At 42.3% G+C, this 20,430-nt stretch overlaps 2 protein-coding genes across 13 annotated transcripts in view; both read right to left on the reverse strand.

Annotated features, from left to right (window-relative positions):
• Positions 1-20,430, reverse strand: part of MAP4 (microtubule associated protein 4) — a 225,455-nt gene that overhangs the window by 59,107 nt on the left and 145,918 nt on the right. For 11 of the 12 annotated variants that reach the window (XM_012473817.3, XM_012473826.3, XM_012473816.2 and 8 more), the window contains exons 4-8: positions 14,207-14,329; positions 9,160-9,273; positions 5,690-5,812; positions 2,584-3,714; positions 1,210-1,329 (exon numbers count right to left, since the gene is read on the reverse strand). In XM_012473817.3, the coding sequence (XP_012329240.2) occupies positions 1,210-1,329; positions 2,584-3,714; positions 5,690-5,812; positions 9,160-9,273; positions 14,207-14,329 (1,611 nt within the window). The remainder of the gene's footprint in view (positions 1-1,209; positions 1,330-2,583; positions 3,715-5,689; positions 5,813-9,159; positions 9,274-14,206; positions 14,330-20,430) is intronic. The other variant, XM_012473819.3, reaches the window with a different exon arrangement.
• On the reverse strand, positions 5,819-7,014 carry LOC105731895 (protein FAM229B-like). Its single transcript, XM_012473834.3, has one exon. The coding sequence runs from the start codon at positions 6,287-6,289 to the stop codon at positions 6,047-6,049; it is 243 nt and encodes an 80-aa protein (XP_012329257.1). The 5' UTR covers positions 6,290-7,014; the 3' UTR covers positions 5,819-6,046.

Below are 20,430 nucleotides of genomic sequence, written 5' to 3' on the forward strand. Positions count from 1 at the left end.
ATCTGATATTAAAGATATCATTTAATAATGATATCTTTAATATCATTATTAAAATGCAGATTATAATTACAAAAGCCTGAGGTAGAGCCCAAGGTTCTGCATTTCTAACAGGCTCTCAGGCATTGCAGATGCTGTTGGGCCATGGAACACTGTAACCAATAAGGCTCTAGAGATCATTTGACCAATTAATTTATCTTATAGCTGAGTAAACTGAGATATGGGCAAGTTATGTAACTTGCCTAAGACCACACAGGATAGAATAACGAACAACTGAACTGGATCAAATTTTGGTGTCGTTTCTTCACTATGAAAACAGTGACGATTCACTGGGGTGAGGGAGAAAAAAAAACAGAAAAAAATAAGAAAACAGTGGAGAAGGCCGGGTGCAGTGGCTCATGTCTGATAATCTTAACACTTTGGGAGGTGGAGGCAGGGAGATCACCTGAAGTCAGGAATTCGAGACCAGCCTGGAAAACATGGTAAAACCCTGTCTCTACTAAAAATACAAAAATTAGCTGAGTATGGTGGTGCATGCCTGTAATCCCAGCTACTTGGGAGGCTGAGGCAGGAGAATCGTTTGAACCCGGTAGGTAGAGGTTGCAGTGAGCTGAGATCACGCCAGTGTACTCCAGCCTGGGCGACAGAGCAAAACTCTGTCTCAAAAAAACAAGCAAACAAACAAAAAACAGTAAAGAAAAAAAAACTTAGGTGTCCTGATTTGCTGTAGTAGTAATTTTTAAAGATATAACAGGCCAGGTGCAGTGGCTCATGCCTATAATCCCAGAACGTTGGGAGGCCGAGGCAGGCAGAATACAAGGTCAGGAGATCGAGACCATCCTGGCCAACATGGTGAAACCCTGTTCTACTGAAATACAAAAAACCAGCCAAGCGTGGTGGCATGCGCCTATAGTCCCAGCTACTCAGGAGGCTGAGGCAGAGGAATCACTTGAACCCCAGGAGGCGGAGGTTGCAGCGAGCTGAGATTGCGCCACTGCACTCCAGCCTGGTGATAGAGCGAGACACCTTCTCAAAAAAAAGATATAACAAGCTGCCTTTCTGTCTAAACAAGATAAAATCTGTCTAAGAGAATTAACTTCGTAAATTATACTGCTGATTACCACCATACAACAGGGAACTAGAGACAATGTCTACCATCACTACTCCATCGCCCTAATTTGTTTCAGAATTCCTTTTGTTTTCTTAACTTACCTGAGGTCTCTGAAGAAAGCTCAGGTTGACTGTTGCATGGTTTCTTTTCCTCTAGTTTTTCTAACACAGAATCTTCATTGGCTGGCAAGCTGCACTTTTCCCCCATATCTGTGACAGGTTCTAAAGGTAGTAACAAAAAGCACACACTTTTCAGAGAAGCACTATTTCAACCATTTTCCACCTGCCAGAAATTGAATATGGGATTCATTTCTGAGGAGTTCTCCTACAAGGGGCAGCAGAGAAGTAAAGTGGTAGTTGGAAACTGAAGTTGGGAGGGTTTCTCATTTTTTTTTTTTTTTTGAGACGAAGTCTTGCACTGTCGCCCAGGTTGTAGTGCAGTGGCGCGATCTCGCTCACCACAATCTCTGCCTCCTGGGTTCAAGCAATTCTCCTGCCTCAGCCTCCTGAGTAGCTAGGACTACAGGTGTGGGCTGCCACATCCAGCTAAGGTTTTTTTTGTATTTTTAGTAGAGACAGGGTTTCACCATGTTGGATCGGATAGTCTTGATCTCCTGACCTCATGATCTGCCTGCCTCGGCCTCCCAAAGTGCTGGGATTATGGGAAAAATAATAAATGTTTGTAAGTTGGTGGGAATGATCCAATAGAAAAGGATTTAAATTGATGAGGGACAAAAAATGAGGAAAATACGTAGGGCAACATATCAAGTAGGAAAGAGGAGATGGAATCTACTGCAAAATAAGGAGAGTTTGGTCTTAATTAGGAGCAGGAACAGTTTACTTATAAAAACAGAAGCGGCCGGGCGCGGTGGCTCAAGCCTGTAATCCCAGCACTTTGGGAGGCCGAGGCGGGTGGATCACGAGGTCAAGAGATCGAGACCATGCTGGTCGACATGGTGAAACCCTGTCTCTACTAATACAAAAAATTAGCTGGGCACGGTGGCGCATGCCTGTAATCCCAGCTACTCAGGAGGCTGAGGCAGGAGAATTGCCTGAACCCGGGAGGCGGAGGTTGCGGTGAGCCGAGATCGCGCCATTGCACTCCAGCCTGGGTATCAAGAGCGAAACGCCGTCTCAAAAAAAAAAAAAACAGAAGCATTTTCATAAGCAGAGTCCATGGATACAGACACAAGTAGCTGGGTAGGTAAAAGAATAAAAGTTTGTGGATGTTCATTTTATTGCTTGAATTATCTGAAAGAAAAACAGGACAATCAGCAGAGAATGAAGATAGAAAAGGTGTTGGAGGTGGGAGGAGGGTAAAGGTGAGAAAGAGTTGTCTAGGAGAGCAGGAGTATGAATAAACTTGCAAAGTACAGCGTGACTGTCTGTACTTTACCTGGCATGATGTTTGTCCTTAGTCTTCTTGAGACTACACCCTGGTAGAGAGAAATACTGAGAATAAGCACAAGCACGTACCTGGTGAAATCATCAAAGTAGGTGCAGCTGACTGCTCCGCATCCTGCAGAGATTCTAAATGGGAATCCTCACTTATTCCTTTTTGTGTTTGTGCAATTTCCATGTCTTTAATTGGAACTGATGTTGTCTCTGTTTCTGAGAGTGGTGCAACATCTTTGGCTGGAGTCACATCGTTGGCCGGGGTCAGAAACCCATCCTTAGTCAGGGCTGCTTCTGTTTTGGGTGCTGGGACCTGGTCCTTAGTCAGGACCACCTCTGTTTCTGGAGGCAGACATACGTTCTTGATGAGAACTACTTCTGTTTCTGGAGGTGGAGTCACACCCTTGCCCAGAGCCATTTCTGTTTCTGACAGTGGAGATAAGTCCTTCTTCAGTGAGGCCACTTCTTTTTCTGTGGACGGAGCCACATCCTTGCCCAGGACCATTTCTGTTTCTGGGAGTCGAGCCATGTCCTTGACTGGGGCCACCTCTGCTTCTAAAGGCAGTGCTTTATTCTTGGTCAAGACCACATTGGTTTCTGGGGGCTGTGCCATGTCGATAGCCAGGGCTACCTCTGTTTCGGAGGACAAAGTCACTTTCTCAGCGGAGGATATTTCTGTGGATGATATAATGTCCTTAGCCTGTGCCACCTCTATTTCTGAGGGTAACACCAAACCCTTGGCTAGGGCTATCTCGTTTTCTTTGGGTGGTCCCATGTCCTTGGAAGGGGCCAAGTCCATTTTTATAGGAGGTGCCCTCTCTGTTTCTTTGAACAGTGTCACATTCTTGGCTGGGGCTACCCCTGTTTCTGTGGGCAGTACCACATGCTTGGCCAAAGACATATCTGTTTCTGTGGGCCATCCGACATCCTTAACTGGGGTCACTTCTGTTTCTATGGGTAGTTCCATGTCCTTGACTGGGGCCATATCTGATTCCATGGATGGCTGTGTGTCCCTGGCCAGAGTCCCATCTAATTTGGTGGGTGGTTCCGTATCTTTAGCCAATGCCACTTTTTGTGCCATGTCCTTGGTGAGGGCCATCTCTGTTTCTTTAGATGGTGCCATATCCGCAGTATTCAGTCCCATCATTATTTCCAATGCTTGTGCTGGTGGCCTCTCTTCTTCTGATGCCATTTCTATTTCCTTGGCTAGCTCTAAGGGAAAAAAATTGGAAATTTAGGACACATCATTTTCTACTCATACCTTTGCATTAAAAATGTTTACTTTCTTCAGGCATAAGAGTATTTGGCTTTTGTGACCATAAGACTGTACACATAACTAAGAAGCTAATGTCAAGTAACCTATTCTGCCTACTCTTTGACAGTCTTAACACTTGGAAGAATAAGATGTAAGATAGTAGGAGGACAAGCAGTGGAGGAGAAAAGGCAAAGAAGAGAGAAAACACAGGCTTCAAAAAAAAAAAAAAAACAAGTGCACAGAATTAGTATTGGAAAGAGAATCTGTGGGACAACAGGTCAGTCATGCTTCCTATCAAGAAAAACCCCAGAGTTCTAAATCTGTACTGAATTTTTTCTCTTTGAGATGGGGTCTCACTCTGGGTTGCCCAGGATGGAGTACAGTAGCATGATCTTGGCTCCAGGGTCCAGGTGATTCTCCTGTCTCAGATACCCTAGTAGTTGGGATTATAGGTGCCTGCCACCATGCCCAGCTAATTTTTTTTTTTAAGAGATGGAGTTTCGCTCTTTCACCCAGGCTGCAGTGCAGTGGCATGATCTCGGCTCACTGTAACCTCCACCTTCTGGTTTCAAGCAATTCTCCTGCCTCAGCCTCCCAAGTAGCTGGGATTGCAGGCGCCTGCCACCACACTTGGCTAATTTTTGTGTTTTTAGTAGAGATGGGATTTCACCATGTTGGCATGGCCAGGCTGGTCTCAAACTCCTGACCTTGTGATCTGCCCACCTCGGCCTATCAAAGTGCTGGGATTACAGGTATGAGCCACTGTGCCTGGCCCAATTTTTGTATTTTTTGTAGAAAGAGGGTTTCACCATATTTGTCAGGCTGGTCTGGAACTCCTGACCTCAAGTGATCTGCCTGCATCAGTTTCCCAAAGTGCTGAGATTACAGGTGTGAGCCACCACACCCAGCCGCAAATCTATACTGAACTTTTAAAAATTAGATACCCAATACAATGAAAATGTGATGTAAAAAACATATATATATTAAAAAAAAAAATTTTTTTATTTATTTGCCCATTAACCCTAAGAGTTGTAGTTCAATAATTCCTCTAGTGGTGATATCATTAATATAAGCAAACATTTGTGACAGTTCTGAAAAAAATTTTTTTTTGAGACAGAGTCCCACTCTGTTGCCAGGCTGGAGTGCAGTGGCACGATCTCGGCTCACTGCAATCTCTGCCTCCTGGGTTCAACTGACTCTCCTGCCTCAGTCTCCAAGTAGCTGGGACTACAGGCGTATGCCACCACACTCAGCTAATTTTTGTATTTTTAGTAGACGAAGTTTCACCATGTTGGCCAGGATGGTCTCGATCTCTTGACCTTATGATCCACCTGCCTTGGCCTCCTAACGTGCTGGGATTATAGGCCTGAGCCACTGCGCCCAGCCTAAAATCATTTATTTATTTATCTATTTATTTTTTTGAGACAGAGTCTCGCTCTGTCATTTGGGCTGGAGTACAGTGCACGATCTCAGCTCACTGCAACCTCCGCCTCCTGGGTTCAAACAATTCTTCTGCCTCAGCTTCCCAAGTAGCCGGGATTACAGGCACCTGCCACTACGCCCAGTTAATTTTTTGTATTTTTTTTTTTTTTTTTTTCAATGAATGAGAGATTCTCATATTGCCCAGCTTGGCATCGAACTCATAGCCTCGCCTCCTCAAGCGCCAGGACATCTGGCCGGAGCCATCGCGGCTCCCAATTTTTTGTATTTTTGTAGAGACAGGGTTTCACCATTGTGGTCAGGTTGGTCTCAAATTCCTGATTCACCCACCTCAGTCTCCCAAAGTGCTGGGATTATAGGTGTGAGCCACTGCACCCGACCAGTTCTGAAATTTTTATATCTGCTGTAAGTTGCTAAAAATATACCAAATGACTTATATTGATTATCAATACTGCAACCATTAACTGATAAAGGGAGTCTCTGATATTTTACCTGCTGTTGGTTGAGGAGGTTCTGCACTGGCCTTTGGGGAAACAAAGGACTGTGAGTGTGGAGAGTTTAAGGCTTCCACAGACCACTCCTGAGGTACAACAGCTGTGTTGCAGGGAGACATACCTAATATCGAAACACAAACACATTTTGCAATTTGGTAAACACTGGAAACAAATGATATCTGATATTTAAAATCAGCTGCATATATTGCCAGGAAGATAGACTAATAAAAGCAATGCCAAAAAAAATTTTTTTTTTTTCCAAAGGTGCCACCACTTTTATTTGTTTACCAGATCACAAGATGATACTGGTCCATTACCTTGACCTAGTCAGACCTTGACAAAAGACTTAATGATGCTATTTAGGATGCATTTCCTTGCTGCTTTGTGCAGGTGGCTTTCTCATTGTTGCATAGACAGTGATAGGAACATCAGTTATTGTCAGGCAATGACTTCCAGGGCATCTCCGGAGTTGCCTGGTTGGTGACATCTCCTTCCCATTACAGGCAGCACTGGAGCTCATCCCCGGTTCCAGCCCAACTGAAGAATCTCCTCCTTCCACTGGAAACTTCCCTGGCTGGGTCCCAAACTGAAAAGGCATAATTCACTGAAAACCAATATAGGCTGAGTCTGTTCCTGTAGAGGTGAATAAATCAATGCTTCTACTGACCTTCCACAGAAGCCTGGAATTGCCAAAGGAATGATGATCAAATGTTCCAGTGACACCCGGAAATTATGACATCGGAAGATTCTTTCACATAGTTTCCTACCTGCCCGGCCTCCAAAGCCATAGTCGCTCAAAGATGTTGACAAAGCCAATGCCAAAAAATTTTAAAGGAAACACTGCTGACATTCTTCAGGCTTTAGCTAGTTGTTAGTAGGTGGTATGGTATATCCCAATATGACACTAATCAACATTCATTGTCTACTTTCTACAGGATAATATAAAGATTCAAAACATCAATGATTGAACTCTGGTTCTAACACCATAACCAACATAATATACTATAGTAAAGAATTGTGAGCCTTAATTTCTTCCTCTGCAAAATGAGATTAACACCTCCTTTTCCAATATTAGAAGACAATTTTACAAAGATACTTTGTAGCAGGTTTTTGTTGTTGTTTCTGAGAGGCAGTTTCACTCTTTTGCCCAGGCTGGAGTGCAGTGGCATGATCTCAACTCACTACAACCTCCACCTCCCAGGTTCAAGTGATTCTCCTGCCTCAGCCACCCAAGTAGCTGGGATTACAGGCATGCGCCACCAAGCCCAGATAATTTTCATATTTTTATTTTATTTTATTTATTTATTTATGAGATGGAGTCTTACTCTTGTCACCCAGGCTGGAGTGCAATGGCATGACCTCAGCTCACTGCAACTTCCGCCTCCCAGGTTCAAATGATTCTCCTGCCTCAGCCTCCTGAGTAGCTGGGATTACAGGCATCCTGTAATTTTTGTATTTTTAGTAGAGATGGGGTTTCACTATGTTGGCTAGGCTGCTCTCGAACTCCTGACCTCAGGTGATCTGCCCACTTCCGCCTCCCAAACTGCTGGGATTACAGGTATGAGCCACTGCACCTGGCCTCAAGTGATCCACCTGCCTTGGCCTCCCAAACTGCTGGGATTATAGGTGTAAGCCACCAAGCCCAGCTGGTTTATTAATTAATTTATTTTTTTTTGAGACTGGGTCTCACTCTGTTGTCTAGGCTGGGGTACAGTGGCATGATCATGGCTCGCTGCAGCCTTGACCTTCTGGGCTCAAGCAATCCTTCCACCTCAGCCTCCTGTAGGTATGTGCCACCACACCTGGCTGAATTTAAAATTTTTTTTGTAGGACAGGATCTCACTCTGTTGTCCAGATTGGTTTCAAATTCCTGGGCTCAAGCAATCTTCCTGCCTCAGTTTCCCAAAGTGTTAGTGTTACAGGCATGAGCCACTGTGTCTGGTTGTAAATGAACAACTAGACAAATGTGGCGGGGTGCAAAGGGTCATGCCTGTAATCCCAGCACTTTAGGAGGCTGAGGCGGGTGGATCACTTGAGCCCAGGAATTTGAGACCAGGCTGGGCAACGTGGCAAGACCCTATCTCTACAAAAAATTAGCCAGGCATAGTGGTACATGCCTGTAATCCCAGCTACTCAGGAGATTGAAGTGGGAGGATCACATGAGTCGGGAAGTCAAGGCTGCAGTTAGCCTTGATCGCATCACTGTACTCCAGCCTGGGTAGACCGAGTGAGATCCTGTCTCAAAAAAAAATGGGAAATCACAGCCCAATTGTGAATCTGTGAGTTGTCTCCTTTGATTAATCCAAAGAGAGCCTTGTCACAGCCAGAGCCCCTAAATCTGTCTTTTCTTAGTGGTTAACTTCAAAGGTGATGTGTGAAAGGCCATGTTGAATCGTTTAGCATTAAACAACTAAAGGAGATCAGAATATGCCACCCGAAAATATGCTACTTTGACATAAGGACATTTTTAAGCTGAAGGCTATTATTAGCCTGGAGATGGCACCATAGGAATCTACACAGAAACCTTTACTAACTAGCTTTTACCTACCATTTACTTGCCTCCCAATATTTGCCAGCCCTGGAGACTCAAAAATCTTTATCCTTCATCTCATCACTTCTCAAAATTTTTTTTTGAAATGGAGTCTTGCTCTGTCACCCAGGTTGGAATGCAGTGGTGCAATCTTGGCCCACTGCAACCTCCACCTCCCGGGTTCAAGCAATTCTCCTGCCTCAGCCTCCTGAGCAGCTGGGAGTAGAGGCGCACATCAGCATGCCTGGGCTAATTTTTTGTATTTTAAGTAGAGGTGGGGTTTCACCATATTGGCCAGGCTGGTCTCGAACTCCTGACCTCATGATCCACCCACCTCAGCCTCCCGAAAGTGCTGGGATTACAGGCGTGAGCCACCGTGCCTGGCCTCAAAAAAATTTATCTTTATTAATTGAAGAAGCTATATAAGCTGGAATTGTAAAGCCACCTCTTGCAGAATTACTCATTCTCTAGGTACCTCTCATGTACGTATGAAATTCACATGTTAAACTTTAGTCTCTTTTTTCTTTTCTTTTTTTCTCAGACGGAGTCTTGCTCTGTCACCCAGACTGGAGCGCAGTGGCGCAATCTTGGCTCACTACAACCTCTGCCTCCCAGGTTCAAGCGATTCTCCTGCCTCAGCCTCCTGAGTAGCTGCGATTATAGGCTAACGCCACCATACCCGACTACATTGTTTGTATTTTTAGTAGAGACGAGGTTTCACCATGTTGGTCAGGCTGGTCTTAAACTCCTGACCTTGTGATCCTTCAGCCTCGGCCTCCCAAAGTGCTGGGATTACAAGCAGAGCCACTGCGCCTGGCCTTCTTTTTTCTTATTATATCAATCTTTTGTTATAAAGCCCTAGTCAGTGAACCTAAGATGAAGAAAGGAAAAAATTTTTTTCCTTCCCTATAGAATAAATCCATTTGGAGAAGCCATACCATAGCTGTCTTTCAAGGGATCACTTTGTCCTGTAAATACTGAAGAATCATCTGTTCCATCGGAGATAAAGACCAAATTTGTCAGGCCATCATCACGGTACATCTTAAAGGGATCTGGAATAGAGAAGAAATCCAAAATTCATTCCTGGTGAATGCAACTAGAAAGATTAATAATTCTTTCTTTTTTTTCTTTTTGGGGTGGAGACTTGCTCTATTGCCCAGGCTGGAGTGCAGTGGTGCAATTTTGGCTCACTGCAATTTCCACCTCCCAGGATCAAGTGATTCTCCTGCATCAGCCTCTTAAGTAGCTGGGATTACAGATGCCTACCACCATGCGTGGCTAATTTTTGTGTTATTTTTGTGGTAGCGATGGGGTTTCTCCATGCTGGCCAGGCTGGTCTCAAACTCCAGATCTCAAGTGATCTGCCCGCCTCGGCCTCTCAAAGTGTTGGGATTACAGGCATGAGCCACTGTGCCCAGCCAATATTTCTTGTTATCCTATGATGAATATAGATGAGTTGTCAATAGTAAGTAAAATAAATTGAGATCATATGTGACTGTACATGGTAGAGAATCAATATTCACTAATTTGTTTGTTAATAATAAATACTCCCTTCTCTAAGATTTGGTTATGTACATTAGATAGCCAACAAATATATAAAACAAAAAGGGCAACTAATGCTCAACTGTATAACAAACACTCTAAGAGGTGAAAGTATATAAAACTAAATGTTCAATATACATTTACATAACATTCATTTTAAGTTACTTTTTAAAAAAGATAGAGCCATAAGAAGCTTTAAAAAAAACAACAACAACAAGGAATTTTTCACCTCATGTGGAGATGAAGAAAACTGCATTTCAAAACTGTCTGAATGGGACAAGATAAATAATTGGTATTCTGAAAGAAGAAATAAACTCTTGACTCAGGAGCTGGCATGAATAAAAGCACTCAAAACATCGGGTAAACTCTTTGTGCTTTTGTAGGCTTCTATTTTCTGAGGAGGCCTTCTCAGAATGTATCTTATATCTCAATCACCCTGAAGGCTTATTAAAATGAAGATTGCTGGTTCCTGAGAATCTGCATTTCCAACTAGTTCCTGAGTGACACTAACACATCACTTCCTTAAGACACTTTAAGTCAGAGACAGCTGCATAAAAGCCCAGGCCTTGAGAGAATGTTCATTTTTTTGCCTCTGAGGCAGCTATACCACCCTCTTTTTGTAAGGAATTTCAGGATTAGGGGAGACCACTGCATCAGGAAGTATGAACAAGCAGAAGGCAATACTGGGAAACTTGTTGAGGCTTCTTCTTCAGAAAAGCACAGGAGCCTAGAAAAGTGGTGGACACCCTGGCTACTTGAGAGGCTAAGGTGGGAGGATCTTGTTGAGGCCAGGAGTTCAAGGCTGCAGTGCACTATCATATGGTGACTGTGAATAGTCACTGCACTCCTGTCTGGGCAACAATGCTAGACCTCCATCTTTAAAAACAAAAACGCAGCCTGTTTTTTGTTTAAAAACAACAAGAAAGAAAATCCTTTTCAAAAATCAGAAAAATTAGCCAGGCATGGTTGCAGACCCCTGCAATCCCAGCTACTCGGCAGGCTGAGGTGAAATATCAGAGGTCGAGTCTGCAGTTAAGTCATGGTTGCACCACTGTGCTACAGCCTGAGTGACAGAGTGAAACTCCATCTCAAAATAAATAAATAAAAATAAAAACAAACAAAAAAAAACAAAATGAAATTAAAAAAAAAAAAAAGAAGAGGAAGTAGAATATTAAAAAGACGATAAACATTCATTCTTCCCAGTTCTATATGGTTTGGGGTAGCTTGCTGTTTTCTCTGCCTCTCATACTTCCCCTGAGGGAAATTTGGATTCGTAAAGCATCTAAAAGAGTAAATGCTGTATGGTTTGCCCCTTAAGATGGGAGCTTACTAAATTACATGTAAAAATAGATGATCCTTACAGAGTTTTGTCATTTAGTCATTAATTTTTTACTGGGTGCCTACCACGTGGCAGACCCAGTATGCTCTAAAAAACCCAAAGATGTACAAGGTCAGGGATGGGAACATTTAGCCACAGGATATATTTTGGTTCAAGTTAAGGGACATCTTTGGTTGGTAAGTATTTAAGCTGAGAACTAAAGAACTCAGTGGTTATGAGGAGTGGGACAAACCTTCTCTCTCTCTACATTCCCTCTCATCTAATCCCACAGTTTAAAATTCCATCTATAGGTTGATAATACCCGAATTTATAGCTCAAGTCTTCTAGACCTCTATGTAGCATGTTTCCAGATCTACTCCTTATATAGTCTTTCCATCTCTAATGGCATTCTATCCTTCTATCTTTTTTTGCAAAAACCTTGGAGTCATCTTTTATTTTTTTTTTTTTGAACGGGGTCTCGCTATATTGCCCAGGCATGTCTCGAACTCCTGGGCTCAAGTTATCCTCCCACCTCTGCCTCCCTAAGAGCTGGGATTACAGGTGTGAGCCACAGCGCCTGGCAGGAGTCATCTTGGACCTCTCTTTTTCACATACCACAGCCAACGTACCAGAAAATCCATCGCACTTGACCTTCAAAATGTTCCCCAGAACCTATTTCTTCCCCAGCTTCATGACTAGGGTATCTCATAAGGTTGCAGTCAAGTGGTTGGCCAGGGGCTGTGGTGATCTGAAGACTTAATTGGGGCTGCAGAACCTGCCTGTAAGATGGCTTACTCACATGGCTGTTGACTGGATGCCTCTGTTCCTCTCCCATGTGTGTCTCTCCATATCAGCTGGTTTTTGTCATGATGCGTAAACCCAGAGCGATCAAGGATTTTTTTGTAATTTGATCTTAGAAATGACAGATCATTATTTCTGCCATCTAGTCTACTAATCACACAGACCAAGCCTAGTACAACATGGTAGGTGACTACACAAGGGTATGAATACCAGGAGGCAGGGATCATTGGGAGCCATTGACTGTTGACTACCAAACTCAACTTTTCAGGAAATTAAACTCTCCTGAATTTTTTTTCCCTACTTCAAAATAGTTCATTCCTTTGTTACCCTTGCTGGCTCCTCTTCTTCCTGATTTGAATTATTTATTTATTTATCACTTGAGCTCAGGTGGTCGAGGCTGCAGTGAGCCGAGACTGTGCCACTGCACTCCAGCCTGGGTAACAGAGGGAGATTCTGTCTCAAAAAATAAAATAATGAACAAAATATGGTATATCCATACAATGGAATATTACATGTCCATAAAGAAAGTACTGATACATGCCACAAAATGCAGGACTCCTCAAAATGTTATGCTAAGTGAAAAAAAAAAGACAGAAAGAAACCACATTATATGATTCCCTTTATATGAAATATCCAATGTAAGCAAATTTAAAGAGACAAATTAATGGTTGCTTAGGGTTGTGGTGGATAGGGATATAGAGGTGATATTTAAAAGATACAGAGTTTCTTTTTGCGGTAATAGTGTTCTAAAATTGACTTTATTTATCTACCTGCCTGACTGCCTGCCTGCCTGCCTACCTACCCACCTATCTACCTACATATCTATCAGGGACAGCTGTGTGTGTTGCCCAGGCTAGAGTATAGCAGCATGATTCAAACTGTAGCTTTGTAGTGCTGGACTCAAGAGATTCTCCCACCCCAGCTTCCTAAGTAGCTAGGACTACAGGTATGTGCTGCCACACCTAGCTAATTAAAAAAATTTTTTGTAGAGACATAATCTCATTATGTTGCTCAGGCTGGTCTCAAACTCCTTGCCTCAAGTGATCATCACGTCTATGACTCCCAAAATGCTGGAATTATAGGCACAAGTCACTGAACCTAGCTGAATTATATACTTTAAATGGGTAAACTATATGGTACCATGAATTACTGGCCGGGCACAGTGGCTTACGCCTGTAATGCCAGCACTTTGGGAGGCTGAGGTGGGCAGATCACTCGAGGTCAGGAGTTTGAGATCAGCCTGGCCAACATGGTGAAACCTTGTCTTTACTAAAAATACAACAAATCAGTCAAATGTGGTAGGCACCTGTAATTCCAGCTACATGGGAAGCTGAGGCAGGAGAATCGCCTGAACCCAGAAGACAGAGGTTGCAGTGAGCCAAGATCGTGCCACTGCGAGACTCCGTCTCAAAAAAAAAAAGAATTAAACGCCAGGCACGCCATGGCTTATGCCTGTAATCCCAGCACTTTGGGAGGCCAAGATGGGTGGATCACTTGAGGTCGGAAGTTCAAGACTAGCCTGACCAACACGGGGAAACCCTGTCTCTACTAAAAAATACAAAATTAGCCGGGTATGGTGGCACATGCCTATAATCCCAGCTACTCAGGAGGCTGAGGCAGGAGAATCGCTTGAACCCGGGAGGCAGAGGTTGCAGTTACCCGAGATTGTGCCATTGCACTAGGTTATTTGAAACAAACAGTGAGCATCTTGTAAGTTAGATGTCAAAAAAGAAGCCACATTTAAGTGGAAACATAACTTGAGATCTCAACCTGGCTAACATGGAAGTACCAAAGCTACTTCTTTGAGGCTCTTTTGAAACTCATTCTTCCTACCAACTCTGGCTCTGAGCTACTACAGATACGCCTTTTGTTTGTTTTTAATTTTATAGAAATTGGGTATGAGTCAGCTTTCTCTTCTGTCAACAGAGAAATATTATATATAGGCAGAGTTAGGTAAGAAATACAGATAATGTGTATATAAAGGCTCTAGCACTGTGCCTGGCACAAAACAGCACTGGTTTAACATTATCATAATAATTCTTTCTGGAAGAATTAAGGTTCTAAGGTACTATGGATACTCTAATCTTCAATGTATATGAATTTCAGATAATGTATTTAAAATAGGTTTTGAAGAGCAGGGAACTAGAGGGCATTAAGTGTCTCAAAAGAAAGGATAAATGAAGAAGAGAAAGGGACAAATCAATGCTCAGGTTGTGCTTTGTGAGTTATACTTAGGCTAATATTTTCAACTGAATGGTGTTTGTAGCTTTTTCACATTTATGTGATAGCTCACATTTAGTAGTCACAAGCAAGCCAGCACTTACCAGTCTGGATAGGACTGACCACTTGCTCAGGTTGGAAACAAAAGTTGGTATCTTCTGGCCAGTTCTGGCTGTTTGGGCATTCCTGGTAGGCCATTTTCTCTTCAAGGAATTCAGTTGGAGATCCTTAAAATAGAGACACAAAACAAAAGTTACAAGGTATTTCAGTTTTCTCCTCCACTACAGTGGAATTTCTACAAGTATCACAGCTAATACAATATTAAAAAATCCTTTCTAGCTAGTGTCTTTTAAAAAAAACTTTTTTGTTTTAATTGAAAGATAAAAGGAGCTGGATGGGACATGCGTCTGTAGTCCCATTTACTTGGGAGGCTGAGACAGGATTACCTGAACCCAGGAGTTCCAGGCTGTAGTGCAGTATGATCACACCTGTGAGTAGCTACTGCACTCCAACCTGGGTAACACAGCAAGACTCTGTCACTAAAAAAAGAGTTTAAGATAGAAGGAAATAAAGTACTGAAGGCATAAAGTAGGTCATTAAGGTTAAAAAAAAAACACTACAGAGTGACTCTAGGTTATATAGGCACAAGAGGTTAGTGATTTCTCCACATAAAAGAACAAGGATAAAACTGTCAAAATCAACCATTTCAGGGCACTGGAATTAAAGCCAGACCTAAATAAGTGGAAAGATATAACATGTTCAGGAATGAAAGATTCAATACTGTTAAGATGGTAATCCTCAAAATGACCAATATATTGAGGAAATTACAATGAAAATCCTAGCATTTCTTTTTAAAGATATCAATCAGCTCATTCCATAATTTATATCAAAACATAAAAAACCTATAAAAGGCAAAACAATTTTGAAGAGAAACATCAACTCAAGCTGGGAGTGGTGGCTCATGCCTGTAATCCCAACACTTTGGGAGGCTGGGGCAGGTGATCACTTTGAGGTCAGGAGTTCGAGACCAGCCTGACAAACATGGTGAAACCCCATCTCTAGCAAAAATACAAAAATTACCTGGGCATGGTGGTACATGCCTGTAATTCCAGTTACTCAGGAGGCTGAGGCTTAAGAATCACTTGAACCTGGGAGTGGAAGGTTGCAGTGAGCCAAGATTGCGCGACTCCATTCCAGCCTGGCCAACAGAGCAAGACTATACCAACTCAGTATAGTATTGGCAACACACTTAGATAAATGGAACAGAACAGGTTCAGAAAGAAACGTACAAAGTTAGGGTCAATTGGCTATCTACAAACATGCCAGTATAATTTAACCCAGGAACAATTTTTTTTTAACTAATAATACAGAAATGGGGCCGGGCACAGTGGCTCACGCCTGTAATCCCAGCACTTTGGGAGGCCGAGGCGGGTGGATCACGAGGTCAAGAGATCGAGACCATCCTGGTCAACATGGTGAAACTCCGTCTCTACTAAAAATACAAAAAATTAGCTGGGCATGGTGGCACGTGCCTGTAATCCCAGCTACTTGGGAGGCTGAGGCAGCAGAATTGCCTGAACCCAGGAGGCGGAGGTTGCAGTGAGCGGAGATCGCATCATTGCACTTCAGCCTGGGTAACAAGAGCGAAACTCCGTTTCAAAAAAAACAAAAAAACAAACAAAAAAAATAATACAGAAACATTGGACACATGTGTAAAAGTTAACTCCAAACAGATCAAAGACCTAATGTAGCACACTGCTAACTTATTAAGAAAAAAAAAAAAGACAAGACAAAGACCTAAGAGTTAAAACTAAAAAAACTTATAAACAGGAGAAAATCTCTGTGACCTTGGATTAGGCAAAGATTCTTAGACATGTCACCAAAAGCACTATCCATAAGAGACAAAATATATAAATTAGACATCAAGAACATTTAAAACTTTTGGTTTTCAAAGATACTATTAAAAGGTCAGGCTCACACCTGTAATCCCAGCATTTTGGGAGGCCGAGGTGGGCGGATTGCCTAAGGTCAGGAGTTTGAGACCAGCCTGGCCAACATTGCGAGACTCTGTCTCTACTAAAAAATACATAAATTAGCTGGGCCTGGTGGCTTGTACGCCTGCAGTCCCAGCTACTTGTAAGGCTAAGGCAGGAGAATTGCTGGAGCTCTGGAGGGGAAGGTTGCAGTGAGCTGAGATTGCACAACTGCACTACAGCCTGGGGCAACAGAGCAAGACTCTCAAAAAAAAATCAAAAAACAAAAGACAACAACAAAGATACTATTGATGAAAAGAGAAGCCACAGACTTTGAGAAATACTTGCAAATCATAAATCTGATAAAACATTTGTATGTAGGCTAGATTATAATCTCTTATAATATAATGATAAGATAAACAACTCAATTTAAAACTTGGAAAAATGGCCGGGCGTGATGGCTCACACCTGTAACCCCAGCACTTTGGGAGGCTGAGGTGGGTGGATCATGAGGTCAGGAGTTCAAGACCAGCCTGGCCAATATAGTGAAACCTCATCTCTATTAAAAATACAACAAATGAGCTGGGTGTGGTGGTGTGCACCTGTAATCCCAGCTACTCAGGAGGCTGAGACAGGAGAATCTCTTGAACCCAGGAGGTAGAGGCTGCAGTGAGCTGAAATCACACCACTGCACTCTAGCCCAGGCAACGGTGAAAGACTCTGTGTCAAAAAATAAAAAAATTGGCCAGGTGTGGTGGCTCACACCTGTAAGCCCAGCACTTTGGGAGGCCGAGGAGGGCGGATCATGAGGTCAGGAGATCGAGACCATCTTGGCCATGGTAAAAGCCTGTCTTTACTAAAATACAAAACATTAGCTGGGTATGGTGACGTGCCCCTGTAGTCCCAGCTACTCAGGAGACTGAGGCAGGGGAATTGCCTGAATCTGGGAGACGGAGGTTGCAGTGAGCTGAGATCGTGCCACTGCACTCCAGCCTGGTGAAAGAGCAAGACTCCGTTTCAAAAATAATAAAAAAAAAATAAAAATAAAAAAATTAAAAAAGAAAATGGAAAGAGAAGCCACAGACCTCGAGAAATATTTGCAAATCATAAATCTGATAAAAGATTTGTATGTAGAAGAGATTGTAATCTCTTATAACACAATGATAAGATAAACAACTCAATTTAAAACTTGGAAAAATGGCTGGGCGTGATGGCTCACACCTGTAATCCTAGCACTTTGGGAGGCTGAGGTGGGTGGATCATTTGACGTCAGGAGTTCGAGACCAGCCTGGCCAACATGGTGAAACCTTGTCTCTACCAAAAATACAACAAATAAGTCAGATGTGGTGGGTACCTGTAATTCTAGCTACTTTACTCGGGAGGCTGAGGCAGGAGAATTGCTTGAACCAGGAAGACAGAGGTTGCAGTGAGCCGAGATCACATCACTGCTCTCCAGCCTGGGTGACAGCGCGAGCGACTCTATCTCAAAAATGAAACAAAACAAAACAAAAACCCCCCCAAAAAAACAAAAAAAAAAAAACTGGCAAAATATTTCAATATACATTTTACCAAAGAAAATATATAATGGGTAATATGCACATGAATGAAGCTCATCAGTCCTTAGGGAAATGCAAATTAATAATACAATAAAATCCTACTACAAAACCATTAGAAAGGCTATAATCAGGCTGGGCACAATGGTTCATGCCTGTAATCCCAGTACTTTCGGAGGCTGAGGCAGGAAGATCACCTGAGCCCAGAAGTTTGAGACCAGCCTGGGCTGGTAGAGACCCTGTTTCTACAAAAAACACAAAAAAATTAGCCAGGCGTGATGGTGAGTGCCTGTAGTTTCAGTTACTCAGGATGCTGAAGTGGAAAGATTGCTTGAGCCTGGGAGGTCAAGGCTGCAGTAACCTGTAATCACACTATTACCTTGGTGACAGAAAAAGACCCTTTTTCAAAAAAAGAGGCTGTAATCAAAAAGACTGACAGGAGCAATTTTGAGGATGTGTAAAATGGTAGTTTGGTGGTTTTTTATTTATTTATTTACATTTTTCTCAAAAATGCTCTTCTTTTGTTGTTGAGACAGGGTCTTGCTCTGTCATCCTGGGTGAAGTGTGGATCATGGCTGACTGCAGCCTCAACTTCCCAGGCTCAAGCAATCCTCTCATCTCAGCCTCCCAAGTAGCTGCCAACTACAGGCACTTGCCACCACACCTGCCTAATTTTTATATATATATATATATATATGTGTATATATATATATATATATTTTATGATTATAAAAATATATATACATATATATATTTATTTTATTATTCTTTTTTTGGTAGAGACAGGGTCTCATTATGTTGCCCAGGCTGGTCTCAAATTTCTGGGATCAAGCAGTTCTCTGGTCTCAATCTCCCAAAGTCCTGGGATTACAGGCTTGAGCTACTGTGCCTGGTTCTACCTGTATTTTTAAAGACTAGTCATGTAGAGTAGTGAGAAGCAGGGAAAGAGTGGAACAAAGAGTTCGATCTGTAACTGACTGTGAACAATTGAGATAACTCACTACCTTTGGACCAGCCTCTTTTTATTTTTTTTGAAATGGAGTCTCGCTCTGTCGCCCAGGCTAGAGTACAGTGGCACAATCTCGGCACACTACAACCTCCACCTCCCAGGTTCAAGTGATTCTCCTGCCTCAGCCTCCCAAGTAGCTGGGACTACAGGCATGTGCCACCATGTCCAGCTAATTTTTGTATTTTTAGTAGAGAAGGGGTTTCACTATGTTGATCAGGCTGGTCTTGAACTCATGACCTCATGATCTGCCCGCCTTGGCCTCCCAAAGTGCTGGGATTACAGGCGTGAACCACTGCACGTAGCCCTCTTTTTATTTTTTAAATAAAAGCTTTACAGAGTATAATTCACAAAATTCACCCTTTTAAAGTACAGTTCAAAGGTTTTTAGCATATTCACAGTTATGCAAGCATCACTACTATCTAACTTCAGAACATTGTCTTCACTCCAAAAAAGAAATCCCGTATCTTTTTCTCCTTTCCCACTTTCCCCTACCCCTTGGTAACCACTCATCTACTTTTTGTTTCTACAAATTTGCCTAATCTAGGTATTTCATACAAATGAAGTCACACAATATGTCATCTTTTGTGACTGGCCTCTTTCATTTAGCACAATGTCTTCAAGGTTCATCCATGCTGTAGTATGGTATCTGAACTTTATTTCTTTTTTTAGCCAAATAACATTCCACTGTGCGGATCCACCACACTCTGTTTATCCATTCATCAGCTGACATTTGGTTGTTTCTACTTTTTGGATATTGTGAATAACACTGCTATGAACATTCATGTACAGATTTTTGTGGGAACATATGTTTCAATTCTCTTGGTTATAACTCTAGGAGTAGAACTGCTGGGTCATAAAGCAACTTTATGTTTAATATTTTGAGACAGTGCCAAACTGTTTTCCAAAATGGCTGCATCATTTTACAATCTCAACAACAATATATGAGTACTCCAATTTCTTCACATCTTCACCAACATTTGCCATTATCTTTTTTATTTTAGTCATCCTAGATGTGGTAAGAAGTGGTATCTTATTATGGTTTTGATTTGCACTGATCTAATGACTAATAATGTTAAACATCTTTTCATGTGTTCATCTGGCATTTGGAAGTTTTCTTTGGAGATGTGTCTGCTTAAGTCCTTTATCCATTTTTAATTTCTATTTTATTTAGAGGTGGAGTCTCACTATGTTGCCCAGACTACAGAGTGCAACACAGTGGGACTCCATTGCAGGTGCAATCATATTCCATTGTGGCCTCAAATTCCTGGGCTCAAGTAATCCTCTTGCTTCCACAAGAGACACGTGTAGCTGAGACCACAGGTGTATGCCACCATGCTTAGCTATCTTTTTGGTTTTTGTTTTTGAGACAGTGCTGCTCTGTTGGCTCAGCAGTGGTACAATCACAGCTCACTGCAACCTTAAACTCCTGGGCTCAAGAGATCTTCCTGCCTCAGCCTCCAGAGTAGCTGGGATCACAACTGGCTAATTTTTTTTATCTCTTGTAGAGAAGAATCTCAAAAGCATTACGCCAAGTGAGGAAAGCAAGACACCAAATAATGTATATTGTATGATTCAATTTATATGAAATTTCTAGACTAGAACATACAGAACTATAACAGGAAGCAGATCAGGGGTCACTTGAAACTGCAGGTCAGAATAGGGACTGGCTTTGTAAGTAAATAGGCTCAAGGGAACTTTTAGGGTAATAAAAAAAGTTCCAAATATGGATTACAGTGATGATTGCACAACTCTGTAATTTTATTAGAAATCATTTTGAATACATAATTTTACTA

This window comes from Aotus nancymaae, unplaced genomic scaffold, assembly GCF_030222135.1.
Source record: "Aotus nancymaae isolate 86718 unplaced genomic scaffold, 86718_ANA_hifiasm-v0.15.2.pri h1tg000067l, whole genome shotgun sequence".
Classification (NCBI taxonomy): domain Eukaryota; kingdom Metazoa; phylum Chordata; class Mammalia; order Primates; family Aotidae; genus Aotus; species Aotus nancymaae.

What these genes read in the sequence shown, in the direction of transcription:
- LOC105731895 (XM_012473834.3), bottom strand. Translation starts at nt 6,289, where the DNA reads ATGCCTTTTCAGTTTGGGACCCAGCCAGGGAAGTTTCCAGTGGAAGGA.